A 16,695-nucleotide genomic window follows, 5' to 3' on the forward strand; every position below is an offset into this window, starting at 1 on the left:
ATAAAACATTTTTGACACAAAACAAACCTAATAAATTTGGTTAGTGTATACATAGTTAGACTATACATTAGAATAGCTGGAAAATATATGCATGTTGACATAATCCTTACCAGCTTTGTCAGAGAGCGATTGCATGACATTTTTTTATTTTAAAGCTTTACAGTCTACAAACTTAAATTATTCTGGGAAAGATTAAGAGAAAGAACTTAACAAGTCAATGAGATTTGACCTACATTGAAGCTTTAATACATTAAAATAAGATAAAACCGATAGGTCCTGGGTTCGAATCCCGCAAGACAGGGTCGTGAATGCGCACTGCTGAGGAGTCCCACTGTAGGAAGAAACAGCCATTCAATGCTTCCAGGTTTTCCATGATGGTCCAGCTTCAATTGACTCATGATTTCAATTATTGAAATTACTAAAATTTCCACAAAATCCCTTTCTGATAAAAATCAAAATTTATTTATTATTCGAAAAAAACGAATTTTGAAAAGGAAATTCATTGACTTTTAACATTTAGTTAACTTTTTTTCCTTCTTTTTTCAACATCAACAATATCAATAACATAGATAGAAAAGTTAAATATAAAACTATGGGAGAGAGGACAAAAAAATAGACAGAAACAAATCAACCGCAATTGTGAAAACATTTTCTATCACTTTTAATACTACACATTTTTTGAAAATTCCTTTATAAAGAATAGTCATAATTAAAAGAGTTCATTAAGTTGTGCATTCATATGGGTGTATGTATGATGATGTGTGAAAAACAGAGTGTGAGAGAGGAGGGTGCCGAAGGAAATTTACTTGTCATTTCAATATCTCAACAACAAGTGTGTTTTCTTTTATCATTAATTCAATGAAGTGATAAAAAAATCTGATGATAATTACTCAACCGTATGATGAATAAATCTCAATGTCAAACTATTACACCCTTATCAATTATTTGTATACAGTTTTTCCACAGATTGAAATCACGAGTCAATTGAAGCTAGACCACCATGCAAAGCCTGGAAGCACTGAACGGCCGTTTCGTCCTAGTACGGGACTCCTCAGAAGTGCGCATCCATGATCCCGCACCCCACGAGGTTCGAATCCAGGACCTACCAGTTTCGCGCCAGGCACTTAACCAACTAGACCACTGAGCCAGCATCCAACGGTGTTAATGTCTAGCTTCGACCAGTGCACGAAGTTGTTCCACCGTACACTATTGTCTTCAGTGAGTTGATATCTCACAACCGACCTGGTTGAACTCCACTGGTAACGGCATCTCACTAGAACTCCAGGACTATCTCTTGAAGTCAGTCACTAGTGAGCAGATGATTATTATCAGAAGGAGTTTGTGGAGATTTTTAGGAACTTCACAGATTGAAATCATGAGTCAATTGAAGCTAGCCGTTCAGTGCTTCCAGGTTTTACATGGTGGTCTAGCTTCAAATGACTTATGATTTCAATCTGTGAAATTTCTAAAAATCCCCACAAACCCCTTCTGATCATACAGTTTTTGTTCTAAATTTCAAAAAGGGTACGAATTTTATCTTAATTTTAAAATACATTAGTAATAATAATAATAATGTACTAATATGAAAATAATAAAACACCACATAATTTCAGATTATTTTTTTATTGATAGAAAATAGAGAGAAGAGATAAGCAAACTATTTCGTCACCATTCACACGGTATTGTTTGCTTGCATATTCCCATTGTTATTTAGACTAGAATTGATCAGTCTCTTGTTGGCATATGTGCATCCCATGCTCATTGCCTCGATATTACCTTAAGTCAAAAGCATTAGAACAGAAAAATGGATAGTGGCTAGCAGTGGAATCCAGGATGCACATTTCGTCCTATTTGAGACTCGTCAGTTAGATATACCTGCATCTCAGAGTTGATGTTCACTTTGGAATTCGAATCCAGTACCGTTCACTTCAAACTCCACTTAGCTACTGATTCCTGATAGTCACCTTCTTGTGCATTGGGATGAAGTTTAAATTCACTTAATGGTATTATTTCAACAAATGTAAGGAAATTTCTTTTGTCAAAACGTACTAATTTGACGAACGTGTATTATTTTTTTATATTTTACAAATGAATTTGATTGGTAAGATATATATTTGATCTACTCTATTAGTAATTAGATCATCTAATGACGATTATATATTGTAGTGATTATTCTGGAAAATGTTGAATACGTTCTTAAATTCATTTGTACATTTTATCAAACATTTTCCAACTGATTATAATATTTATGTTGACTTAAGAGTTAATTATTCTCACCTTCCATATATTCGTCTTGAATCATAAATTTAGTTTATGATCTCATCTATTTTTTCAAATGTTTATTGATCTTTTTTTCAATGGTCAGTATTATTGTATTTTGATTTACGTGAAATCAAGGGAAATAATATTAATTACTTATGAGTAGTTGAACTGTGCTATTCAAATTATAAGAATGAAATTAATTCTGATAATTTCTTTCATTTGTTTATTTGATTTTTCACAGATATTAATGAATGTAGCATAAACAATGGAGGTTGTCAGCAGCTGTGCAGAAATGTCGATGGTTCTTACAGCTGTGATTGTAATCCTGGTTGGCAAATAGGAAATGATGGGAAATCTTGTTATCGTAAGTTAGTTCATAGTGGCTTTTTTATAGTTGAATACTATATAGTTAAAGCTGTGAAAAAGTTACATTACGAAAGGATACATTTCTGAATCAAAACATACAATAAAATTTCGACTGAATTTATAATTTTGGGAGAACATGATTTCTTTATTGAATTTATCGGCGCGTAGAACTGAGATGGAAGTGTTATACAAAGCATATCGTTGTAAAACCTTTCACAAATTCTACTCCTAGTTTGAGCAAGAACAAAGATTTTGAAGTAAATTTCTAAAATGGATTCTTGATATCAAATTAGTGAACGTTTTACATGTTGAATTATAATCTCCTTTTGTTAAAGATCTTATGTAAGTCCTAACTTCGTTGTAACAATTACCGATTCATCAGAGATAGAAAATGATGAACTTGTTATTTTTAATCAAGGTGTTTGGATAATCACGCTAATTTTTATATCACCGAATTTTGAAGCTAAAGAAAATGCAGGAATTTTCAGCTTCCAATGATCACTTTCGTTATGTTGGTTGTTTGTTTGGAAGTAACTTCATATAGTTGACTGTATTTGTAAAGCCAGATTTTTAGTTTTCAAGTTATTTCCTCAAAGAAAGCTAGTATTTTCACTCTTCAGGTAATGCGAGTGGTCTAAATCTTTCGACTTAAATGACATCTCTTGACAACTGATTACCACATAAAAGGTAACAAGTAAGTAAGGTTTCTTACTTTATACAGTTCGAATTCCGTTCATTCAGATGTTCAAACGGTTTTTCTTTTTAAATTGCATACTACACTTATAGGAACACGTAGTTACTTCCAAATAACACGCTAACCCTTTATTGATTTTTATCACTTAGGTGTTGTCTTAGAAGTAAGCGACCCATGTCGATTTGACAATGGTGGATGTACACATATTTGTTCAAGAACAGATTCTGGAACAGCAGAATGTTCATGTAGTCCAGGCTATGACTTGCAAGCTGATGGTCGAACTTGTTCAGGTTAGTTAAAATCTTTTTTCTGGTATATTACTAAATAATTTATTGTTCCATTCAGTGTTTTATAACATATCTATAATTTCAATAGTTGATATTATGAGTCAATTGAAGCTACATCATCATACTTCCAGGTTTTCCATGGTGGTCTAAATTAATACTTGAAGTTGTTAGATATAAACTATTCCATCTTCTTACATAAAATTTTGTCACACATTTAATACTAATTATCAGTTTTGAAGAGGATAATTTTATCGAATCTTCTACCACGTGAAAGGATGAGATATCTTGTAAAATATAAAACTATCGTCTAACATTCAAATGATAACAAAGAAAACAGTATTAAAAAATAAACACTAAATTGAAGTCATTTTCACACCATCCATACAGTGAAACTTATCTTGTCTATTATAACACTACATAAAAAATATCTTGCTAGATTACCATAAAAATATAACATTATTAGGTGTCCATTAATGCGAAGTAATAAGTTGACAACTTTCTCTATAAAGGAGTTTTTAAAAAAGATCTGAAAGATATGTTTATTTTGAAGTTAATTTTAAAAAGTTTCAGACAATTTTTTTGATTACATTTTCTCTTTGAGTGTAGAATGTTTTATACTTTAAACTTTTCTTTCAAAATGACTAGATCGTGATGAATGTGTAATTGGTGAAGCTAAATGTTACGGTCAAGCTGTGATTTGCATTAACGAACCAGGAACGTACCGTTGTGAATGTCAAACAGGATTTCGTATCAGCCCAGATGGACATTCATGTCAAGGTAAATAATTGTTACATGTTTAATACTAATACGTTAATTACATCGTCAATGAGTGAGATAACTGATATTAAATAATTTCGAAGCCGATACCGATAGAGTTCAAACATGTTCAAAGCTAGACATATATCACTGATGATAATCGACGACAGGTTTAGAATATCGCCAACTGACCGACTTAGAAATTACAGATCAATTAATTCTGTCTCATCGGCTTAAATGTAGCATATGAATCATATGGCTAGAAGGACCTAAATCTGATTACTGGCAAAGTTATGAACAGACCCTATTCAAAAATTCCAAACTAGAATGAAGCAAACATCTACATACACAAGCGACCAATCTAGAACTTTAAAAAAAGTATTTACACAATTCTCAGTGTTAATATTTCTGCAAATGATTTCAATTTACTTCTAAGATTACTTTTAAAATGCTTGTGATTTAATGGCAACATAGCGGAAGTCTGTACATAATGCGCATAAACCAGAAGAAATCTATCAATAGCAGTCCTTAAAGTAAACAATGGAATGATCCATCCCTTTTTACCATGTTTTAATGAAAAATTTAAAGAAAGTTCATTTCAACAGTTTTAATCCATACTTAAGTTAGTTAAAATTAAAAATGATTTTTAGATATTGATGAATGTCTGGATGACAATGGTGGATGCGAATTTCAATGTGTGAATACAATAGGTAGTCATAGGTGTTTGTGTGATTTTGGTGATGAATTAAACCCAGATGGAAGAACATGCTCACGTAAGTGAAGAACATTTCTACTACTTTTAGTAACTAACTCTATATTTTATAATATATAAAGAATAATTGAAAATCAAAGCGGATGTACACTTATCACACAGTAATATACTGTGTTCAATCAAACTAAAAAGAATAAGGTTCTAGACAGAAAAACATTGACAATCTTTGTAGAATAAAATGTATTCATTTAAATTTCAAGGCTACTCAGTAGATATAGAATACCCAGTTACAATGAATTGTAGAATGAGACAAAAATATACATAGTTTGGTAAATAAAACTGAATTCTGGTTAGCATTATTTTTTAGCAAAGCTGGTTTCAACGAGAAGGAGTTGCTCATCCCACACCCAACCCTGCTTTTCTACCCGAGTTTAGGGCTGGCAGTAACCTTAGAAGAGCTCAAGGCGGCCTACGCCCCTCCACGGGGGTAATAGGAGTAAGTAAGTAAATAAATAAAATTGAAACGAAAGTAGATGAAGAGTGAGACAGTGACTTAGAAGAAAAAGACATACAAAAATGTGGCTATATGCTCTGTACTTGAAAATGTTGGATATTTTTATAAGAACAACTGATGTGTTTTAGTTTTCACAAAGGAAAATTTTATATTGAAAATCTAACCTTACAAAGTAAGGGTGGTAGAATCACAATTGATAAAAATGATAATAAAAAATTAATGGTTACATATATGGACAAAAATAATTTTGAAAAATAAACATTGAATCAGTAAAAGTCATGAAGTTAACGTAAAACCGAAATTCTTCCATGATGACTATGATTGTCAAAACACAAAGCAGCTTCACTCACACGTTTCACTTTTGAATGCATAAAGATGACCTTTATACGTTACGATTTCACAGAAAATATAGGACATTTATTCAGCCGGTGTCAAAGTAGACCCTAACATACATGTAATAGACTTAAGAAATTACTGGAATAGCTCTATGTTCCAATGTTCCGATCAATACAAAAGGTAGGCAACCATCCTGTACTTGGGTCACCCTTGAAGGCTCCATACCTTAAGTGTGATTCCTTGGGGAAAAACTTCTCTCTCCAATGTTTCATTTTCACAAACTGCCTTTGGCATTGCGCCGATTTCTTATGAACTTTTCCTATGTTTCTGTAAAAATTTTGTGTAGCTTAGTTGACGAACTTATTAGAAAAGTCAAATATAAGTACACTATTACCTGAATAGTTATACTAATTAATGCTAATTTTATTTGTGATATTTCTAACAATAAATATATTACTCATTACTGTGTCTAATGAAATTATTACATATATTAGACTTTATTCATTCATTTAACAAGTTAAATCTTTACAGAGAAATATTTTCACATCGACCTAAATAGTTAAAGCAACAGATCGAGTATTAGAACATTTGGGAAGGTATCCAGATATTTTCACGACTTGTTTCCTATATTTATTCTGTTATTTCTTTATTTTCTTCATTCTAGGTTCGTCCAGTTATGTACGAGATGATTCTAGTACGTTATTCACCCCGACTAAACAAAATCGTAAACAGTTGAATATGAAGCCAACACAACGAGTTGTCATAGGTGATGTCCATCAGTTTTCGAAAATACGGACATCATTTGATTCAAGTTAGTTATAAAATAAAATAACTGTTATTGTTTTTGTCCAATATATCTAGAGGATCTTGCTTGGGGAGCAATTTATACATACCCAAATATTTGTAATGATGGTATTAGTTGTTCTCCAAGTTTCAGCTCCGCATAATAGAACTATCTTGACGTTCGTATAGGAGATTCTGACCTTGATGTTGGTTGACAGTTGTTTTGAGTTCCATATGTTCTTCAACTGTAGAAATGCCACTCTTGCTTTCCCAATCCTTGACTTCACGTTTGCATCCGATCCTCCTTGTTCATCGATGATGCTGTCCAAGTACACGATGTTTCCACATCTTCCAGAGTTTCCCCATCAATTGTGACTGGGTTGGCGTTCTGTGTATTGTATTTAAGGATCTTACTTTTTTCCTTGTGTATATTGATGCCTACTAATGCAGAGGCTACTGCTACACTGGCTGTCTTCATCTGCATTTGGTGGTGTAAATGTGATAAATGAGCTAGGCAATCTGTGAAATCCAAGCTGTCGATTGTATTCTGTGCTCCCCCTGAAATATGCAGGTCTTCATAATCCAGTCAAGCACTGGAAGAAAGAGAAAGGGAGAGAGAATAAGCAGTCTTGTTTGCCACCGGTTCTTACTTGGAACGCATCTGTCCTGCGCCCTTCATGAACTTCACAATGCAGTCCATCGTATGACTATCTTATCAGGTACACCATTGTGTCGAAGAAGGTTCTACACGATTCTCCTATCTACACTGTGGAATGTCGTCTTATAGTCAAGGAAGTTGGTGTATGGTGACGAGTTCTATTCAATCGATCATTCAATAATGATCCATAGTGTCGCGATTTGGTCTATAACAGACCGATCCTTATGGAATCTGACCGGTTGACCTCGAATTTTTTTGTCTACTGAACCCTTAATAGAATTCAATAACACTCTGTTTAAAACTTTTGATAGTACCGATAGTTGTGTGATGCCTTTTTAGTTCTCACATTTGCTCAAAACTACTTTCTTTGGTATTTGGATGACTTAGCCTTCTTTCCAGTCTTGTGCACTTACTCTTCCTTAAAATAGAACGTCGAGCGTGTTTGCGGTTATTTCTATGTGTGATTTCGGTGCTTCAGTTGGCATGTTGTCAGGTGCAGCTGCTTTCTCACCCTTGATTTGTCTGATGACCATGATAATTTCTCCGATCATTGGTGGTGTGACAGTTATAGGGAGGTCTGAAGGGGCTGGTCCGATGTCCGGTGGATTCAGTGGGGCTTGTCCATTCAAAGGTCCTTCAGAGTGCTCTACCCACCTGTTCCGCTGTTGTTGGGTCTCAGTGAGTGGCTTGCTCTCCTTGTTCTTAGCCAGTCGCTCTGGTTTACCATATTTCCCAACCACTTTCTTCGTCGTGTCATATAGCTGTCGCATGTTTTCTTTTCTTTCAGTTTTTTCCTCTGAAACACCGAAGGCACTGAGAAACTGATTATTTCTAGTCTGAAACTCCCCAGCGGCCTCCAGTGACATTGATAGCTAATCAGTTAAGAAGTATACTGATATACCATCTGCAAACAAATTGTTTATTAATCAGGTATCATTGAAAGTCACATAAAAACAGTATTCTCTAACAGGACTAAATAGTTTTTGTATAAATGTTTGGTGGCCCGTTGATCTGACTCCTATTTAGAGCGTATGGAAGATAGCTGGGAAGCCAACTCCAATTCAAGCCGGGCATTACTCAATGTTTATAGGCAGACAAAATAAACTACAGACATGTGATGAGTCATGGGACATGAAGTGTACACATATATACGCTCATGTGAAAACAGTCAAGGCTAATAAGCGAATAATTAACAAGGTTAAAAAATGACTCAAGTAGAACGAATAGAATGGAATGTCCGGAAACTAGAATAAGATATATTATGGGCTAAAATTAATGACTAACACTACAAATGACTTGTCAAACTTCACAGATTAAAAGCATTACTGCTTTTATTGGTTTGGGCTATTTGTTAATAAATTAATACATTTATACCTTTAGCTGCCAATAATAGTTATGTATTGAATAAAAAGGGGTTGCATCACTTAGCAAAGTAATTAAAAATCAACTTTAATCACATTGTAATAACACCCTTCCATTTATCAATTATTATACACAATACTTGAAATCTCGATTGGATTATGCAACACCACTTCATTTTCACTAACTTCCACTTGAATGAGTTTGACTATCTTTGATAATTTCGTAAGGAAAATTTTCTTCACCGAAACATCTTCATTCTTTTTAGTATATATATATATATATATATATATATATATATATATATATATATATATATATGCAAAATTGTACGGTATTACTGATTTATCTGATTTCGGTTGAATGAACGTTTACTTACAGTTTTTAATCTCGACTTATCTTGTTTTTTCCTTTGAATTCCACTATTTCTCACAACAATATGTCCGAAATGATTTTGAGCATTACTTATTTTAACATAGCATAATCACACCAGATTTGATAATCAAAATGTAGGATTCTGAAACTAGGCTTTCGCAAGGAATTAAATTATATGATGTTTTACATCACACAAGCTAATTTCGAATCAACTGAAAACTATTGTAATCGTATACACAATTTTAAGATTAAAATAATAATATATTTATAAGCAAAAATAGATAATGGCTAGCAGTAGGATCCAGGATGCGCGTTTCGTCCTATTCGAGATTCATCAGCTGGATGTGCCTGCATTCTAGAGTTGATGTTCACTCTGGGACTCTAACCAAGTGCCGTTTGCTGCAAACGCTATCGTGTTATCCACTCAGCTACTGAAACCTGATAGCCACCTGCTTATTGACAAAGTAGTGGGTATCTTTTCACCAATTCTATTACGTCTACATTTTTATTATTTGATAGTTTTTCAAACTATTTTATGTGTAATATACAGTTGCAACGAGATTCGACTGTCAAGTAAATCTCTTAACTTAAAACTATTAATGAATGCGTATTCTTGTAACCACATAATTCTTATACTTAACACTTATAATTAACCATCATACACTGATTATCTAGACCCTTATTCCAAAAGGAATTTCATACACAGAATAATTTTGAAAAGAAGCTAAAATTATGTAAACACGAATTTTAACTATAAACCAGTCAGTTAAGTAATAATGTAGTGAACAAGACCAGTAGTGGGAACTGCCAAATATGTTAGAATACAAAATTACAGAACGTCTTAGTAAAATCTGAGATGCATACAGTAAATACTTCATTTGCAAAATGTCAATCAATTGTCTCAGACTTGATTGTTCCTTCGGTTTCGCACCAATCACTCTCTGTTCTCGTTCTATTCTCTTTGAACCCCTTAAACTTCCGCCGCCAGGTATTCCACTTTCCATTGGTAATATATACTACTTATATCTGCTGTCATCAGTAGCACACACCACAATAATATCATTGATAAACGTGTGAATTGGAAATATGTTTTGGCCAAAAATCTCTATAATTACAGATATAATAAAAGAAGTACTGGTCGTTACATTGTTAGTTTTTGATCGAAAAAACTGTGAGACAAGAAACTAGATTTAATTTTACATTTGAAATCATTTCATACAAATGAAATATATGAATACCAGTTTCCTTGTAATACATTAACTTTCAACCAGTTCTAATATCAAACAAAATAATTGGTTACTAAACGATTATTCATTAGAATATCTGAGATGATCAATATTATTAGAAGCAACACGTTTATAATGAATAAAGGAAATTAAAAATTCAACTATCAGACTGGCTTTCTTATTGAATTGGTAATCGGAAAGTCACCGGTTCAAATGTTCGGTTATTGAACTACCTATAGAATTGGTGCTTTTTCTCAATAAAGCCAGTATGGTCTATAAGCTTGATGCATTTTAAAAACCTTATCAATTAAATTTTTAGTTCCCTAACGAGAATAACGTCATCTGATCTTCTATTTATTTCAGTTGTCAGTTAATATGTTCCGTAAATCATAGCTACCAGTAACAAACACATGACTGATTATTGTAGAAAGAAGTGTGTATTTGAGAATTCTTTTCAAAGACAACTCTTCTCTCAATCACTTTTTCTCGCTTAATGTATCAATAAGTGCTTTTCAATTCACTTATAATCTGTTTAACAAGATTTAGATGAGTGTTTTTAATCAATCATCGAATGTTCCTTAAAAACTTAGGTCAGTTTAAATAAAGTGAGAAGAACAATACACGCAGGATAAAAATGGATTCACTCTATTTCAAAGCTTCTTATTAGCCGGCTAAGTTTTCATGAGTGATACAATTACGTTTTACTACATACCATAATCAGTTAAGCTTAGTATTAAATGATATAGGAAACAAGAGAGAACCATATGCTTAACATATTAGTTAACATTGATTTGTAATTCTGTGTTAAAATCATAAAAAAGAGAAGGGGATAAAACTGTAATTGATAGTAAATAGACAATGACAATAAGCAAACTATTAACAAGTGAATGATAATCAAGGCATCTATTTAAAAGAAAATTAAAGATGACATCGTAAGTGAATGTCTGCGGGAATTTATACGTTAAGTTATAAACAATAATAGAGATAATTTAATGACGATCGTTACAATATAACCATCTAATCATGCCGACGAGAGGTTTACCACACTTACTTTCTGTATATAATGGTCAGATCAAAAGCGCTTTATGTCAGTGGTCTCTGCAAAACGGAGTAAAAGAGATGTACGCTTTCAATTTAATTATTTTAAACTCTTTTGAGACATCAACGTTGTGTTTACTATCCATTAAATGTTTGGTGTTCACCCTTGTGAATATTTTTTACTTCCATAAAGACATAACTTACAGGGAATAAGTTCATAACATCTTGTAAATATCCTTCTTTTAGTCCTTCCTGTGTACTTCCTTTCACAAGCACATGTAAATTTGTACATGCATTTAAGGATGATATTAGAAGGGTACTGAGTTACTTTTGTTTGATTTAAAGAATATCTGGTTTTATACATCGAAAATAGTTGGGCTGCAAGAAAACTTCTGTTTGGTGCTGCCTTAATCATTTTTTCGATCCTACTTGAAACTTCCTCATCTTTAAATTCGAGACAGAAACAGACAGATTTTCTGTTAAAAGTTGAATGCTTGAGACCTTCCTTAATCATTTTTTTTATTTCATAGTAAATTTCTTTGGATATTCATTCTCTTTAAGAGACTATTCAATGTATTCTACTTCTTCCTGTGGCTTTTCAATCGAACGCAACCTTCTAGACGTATTAAATAAGGTTTTGACCAAACAATGGTTGTAACTAACAGTACAGAAACCATTATAATTTAAGTATTGTCTTGTCCACGTTTCTTTTCTGAATATGATATTCCTGTTCCTTCGTTATATTCTTAGGTCTAAGTAATTAAACTGATTAGGTTTATATTTCATAGTGAATATAATGTTAACACATGCTTCATCAAACCGGTAAACCAACTGTGCGCTAAAACTCAGATTATTACAAACAACAAGTGTATGATCAATATACATACTGTATAATGCTACGTTTTCAATTTCTTGCTTAAGTTTCATTTGTCTAAGATTAGCCATAGAGATGTTGGCCGACATAGACACTATGGATGATCTCATGGATACCGTATCGATTTGTCTGTATAACTGGTTATAGAATTTAAACTGAATCCCTTTAATGTATGCTAATAGTAATGTTCTGAACTCATTTTGAGGAAAAGAACCTAATTCAAAATACTGATACATATTATTGATAATTTCTTCCATAAGTATATTTGCAAATAATGAACAAGCATTATAAATTTATCTGATATATCCATATAATCTATTTCTTTAGTAAATCAAAAAGTGTTTTTTAAAGTATTAGTTGCCATGTTTCTGAGATCTGATTCCAATAACTTGTATAAGTGATTAACACATTGTGTAGCTGTTATAATGATGAAAAAGAATTTATTCAATAAATTCATATCAGAAGGGTTTTGTGGATATCATAGTAATTTTAATGGTAGAGATCACGAGTCAACTGGATCTAGATCACCGTGGTAAGCCTGGAAGCACTGGACAGCCGTTTTGTCCTACCGTGGGACTCCTCAGCACTGCTCGTCCGCGACCTCGCCTCTCGAGACTCCAACCCAGGACCTATCAGTCTCGTGCGCGAATGCTTAACCACTAAACCACTGAGCCGACATCCAACGGTTTTAATGTCTAACTTCAACCAATCCACGAAATCAAGCGACACATTCACCATTGTCATTAGTGAGTCCCTATCTCACAACTAACCCGGTTGAACTCCACTGGTCACTGCTTCCCATTAGAACTCCACGAAAAACCTCTTGAATCCAGCCACTAGTGAGCATATGTTGATTTATATCAGAAGGGTTTTGTGGATATATAAATACACATTTTAAATCATAAAAAAGGAACACTCAAGAATAATTAAATTAAGGTTTTTTTCAGTTATTCGCTAATTATCTTAAAATGTCAACATGTCACTTTATTTTTGTACACTTTGTGTTTCTTTTCTTGTTCAGTGATGCAACAAGATGATTCATCTATTTATCAAAATAATTTGTATATTGGTTTGTTTTCATTGTTTTGTTCATTCTTTCTCTAGTTCATGGAAATATTGCATGTCATATATTCAAATAATTGGAATGATTGTTGTTTAGATTATTTTGAGAATTAATTCTATCTGAATTACCTATTTAAAAGTATCAATATCATAAGAATTGGATTCCTAGTCCAACTGTTATTATTCATGATAGCAGATTTGAAGTATACAAATTTAATCTTGAATAATATAAATGAATTAGGATTCAAACAAGTTTATTATTACTTACTATTAACTGGTTTTAAGTTTTAATTCAGTTAGTATTAATTCTCAACCTTAATCTCTATATATGTGTTCAATTACAATAACTTAATGTTGTCTGCTACAGTAATATCTAGTCTTGTAAAAGTGTTGTCTTAAAAACTGTACATAATTAGAACATTGATAAAATTAATTAATTTTTTTCTCTCCAAAATTACACTCTAATCATAGGAGGTAATTTATGTTTACCTGGACGATTTGGACATGATTGTAGTTTAACATGTTCACATTGTGAAAATGGTGGTCGATGTAATCGAGATTTAACTGGATGTGAATGCCCATCTGGTTATAAAGGAATTATCTGTGAAGAACAATGTCCAAAGGTAAAAGAAATAATTTAAACGTATACAATTATAAAATTTATTTATAATATAATATACTCTTTACCATTATAACATTAAACAGTTAAATTCACTTGGTGTTGTTTTACTTGTATCTTTGAGTCCCAGAGTGAACATCAACCCTGAGATTCAAGTACATCCAGCTGACGAGTCTCAAATAAGACGAAACGCGCGTTCTGGATTCCACTGCTAGCCACTATCCATCTTTGCTTAAAAATCTTGTGATTTCAGGCAATATCGAGGCAGTCTGCACAGGATGCATATATGCCAACAAGAGACTGATCAATTGCAGTCCTAAATAATAATGGGCAGATACAAATCAAACAACACCAAGTAAATTAAAACTTCACCCCATTGCACAAGCAAGTAGCTATCAGGACTCAGTAGATAAGTGGATAACGCGATTGCTTTTGAAGCGAACGGTACTGGATTTGAATCCCAGAGTGAACAACAACTCTGAGATGCAGGTACATCCAGCTGACGAGTCTCAAATAGGACGAAACGCGCATCCTGGATTCCCCTGCTTGCCACCATCCATCTTTGATCAGACAGTTAATTTTAAAGTGCCTTTTACTGAGTAGAATTATTTGTTTAGTTAGAATTGATCTAAGTTATAAGTTCTCATTCAGATTGATTACTGTGGAAATTTTTATATAAATTAAAGCTAATTGTTTGATGTATTCTTGTCGTTAGTTTAAAGAATCTTTTTCATTTAGTCTCGTAATTTCTAATGAACAATGTTTTCTTGTCTAAATATGGAAAGACATATTGAATAAAAATAGTTAGGAATGTTGAGTATAAATTGGCCAACATTTTATTAGCACCGTAATTAAAACATGAGCGTTGGAATAACATTTAGTCAATATATCTGGAATTTGTTAGCCAAGGGAGTAATTAATTCTGGAAAACGTTACTTTTTCTATTGCTACAAGTTAGTATAAATTAAATTACTATTAAAACCAATAACTGTGTCAAGTTTTATTCTGACGATTTTAGCGCTATACATTATAACTGTGAAGATACGTTGATGACAGTATTTGTAATACAACATGAAATATGATATGAATAAATGTGTCTAATGTTTAAAAAAGTAATAATATAATACACTTACTGTTCGTAAATGTAAATGGTACATAGTTTGTTGCATCTAGGTATGTCTTAAAAAGACTCTATGTAAGTACTTTTGAGGACTTCAACGAAAGAATGGCAAATCATCCAGTATTATTTCGTTATGCATGTAACTGTTAAATGGTGTTTATTTCACTAATTTTACTCTCAAACTAAATGCTCAAATTTTCACTGGGATAAACAGAAAAATTACAAACTATTACTTAAATTTTTTTCTAAATTTCCCGTAGCTACTTAGTCTAAATACTTTCTCTCACTTCTTAATCACTTTTTTCATTATAGGGACTATGGGGTGTGGACTGCAGACAGTACTGTGATTGTGCAAATGACGTTGACTGTGATTCCGTAACTGGGGTTTGTCAATGTCCTTTAGGTCGTCATGGTACAAGATGTGAACTATCCGGATGCCAAGCAGGATTTTGGGGACCTCAGTGTGATCGTCTATGCCCAAATCATTGTGCAACAAATCAATGTGATCGTGAAAAAGGTCATTGTACATGCTCACCAGGAATGTATGGGTCGCATTGTCACTTAAGTTGTCCGGAAAATACATGGGGCGAATTGTGTAGTCTGAAATGTCCAGCTGAATGTTCAGAAAGTAGACGACATACAAAGGGTTGTGATCCTCAAGTATGTTGATTAGAAATATAAATATAAAACGTTTTGGTAGATTAAGTAAGAGATATTATTTTAAAACTGTATGCTTATTATTCGCGTCCATAGGAACCAATTAGAATAGCCACTCCAAGTCCAAACATAATATTATCACAGTTCCAGAAACGTTGGCGTTTATTTACGATATTATTATGCTGCAAACCACTCCTTATAAGATAAAGATGAAATCAAGTATGTGTAACTGGTTGTACATGAATATGACTACAAACGTTTTCTTTGGATATCTATCACATCGTTAGGTCGTTGAAATGAAATCATGAAATACTGTTAAATCAAATGGACTTCTTTGTTGATTCAAATGATTCATGTACTTTCCCAATCTCAAGTCTGTAAAATTAGTCCATAATACTGACATAGCTTTTCAACTCATTTCACATCTTCAATTTGTTGCTACCTTACTTTAAGAATGCCATTTTCAAGGATTTCACCAACCGTTCGATGAATCGTTTAGTGTCAGTTAAATTAAAAGCTTTCTGTAAAGTTCCCTGTTACAAATATCTAGACGTTCGAGTTGCTTAAACTGATTCTTAGATGGATAATCTGGTTTGACTTAATAACTCTTGCAAGTAGTCCATTTTAATATTTCTAGTAAACAAGTAACCTTTTATCGATCAAATTTGAAGTGATTATAGCTTCCAGTCGCATAAACAATTTCATATAATCATGTATCTCTTATTGTTATATTTGTCACGTTTTAGTGGCCCAAGATCGAACTTCCATAATATCGTATGAATGATTGTTGCCAAAATATACATCCTGGCTATCCTTGTATATAATCATCGACTTAAATCGCGTTAGTGGATAACGGAATTAAATCAGTCAAATACGAGAATGAATCTTGAATATGTATATTCCATGCACTAATTGATTTGAACAGGCAATCGAGAAATGAAGCGAGGCGAAATGACGCGCAGTGGAGAAGGCATGTGAGCCAACTCCATTTAGTCAA

The 16,695-nt window shown here is 32.8% G+C and overlaps 1 protein-coding gene across 1 annotated transcript in view; it reads left to right on the forward strand.

Moving 5' to 3' along the window:
• Positions 1-16,695, forward strand: part of MEGF6 (multiple EGF-like-domains protein) — a 108,692-nt gene that overhangs the window by 53,503 nt on the left and 38,494 nt on the right. The window contains exons 8-14 of the mRNA XM_051211873.1: positions 2,504-2,626; positions 3,472-3,612; positions 4,255-4,386; positions 5,016-5,138; positions 6,592-6,738; positions 13,774-13,925; positions 15,354-15,701. Coding sequence (XP_051071986.1) covers positions 2,504-2,626; positions 3,472-3,612; positions 4,255-4,386; positions 5,016-5,138; positions 6,592-6,738; positions 13,774-13,925; positions 15,354-15,701 — 1,166 coding nt within the window. The remainder of the gene's footprint in view (positions 1-2,503; positions 2,627-3,471; positions 3,613-4,254; positions 4,387-5,015; positions 5,139-6,591; positions 6,739-13,773; positions 13,926-15,353; positions 15,702-16,695) is intronic.

Source organism: Schistosoma haematobium, chromosome ZW, assembly GCF_000699445.3.
Source record: "Schistosoma haematobium chromosome ZW, whole genome shotgun sequence".
Classification (NCBI taxonomy): domain Eukaryota; kingdom Metazoa; phylum Platyhelminthes; class Trematoda; order Strigeidida; family Schistosomatidae; genus Schistosoma; species Schistosoma haematobium.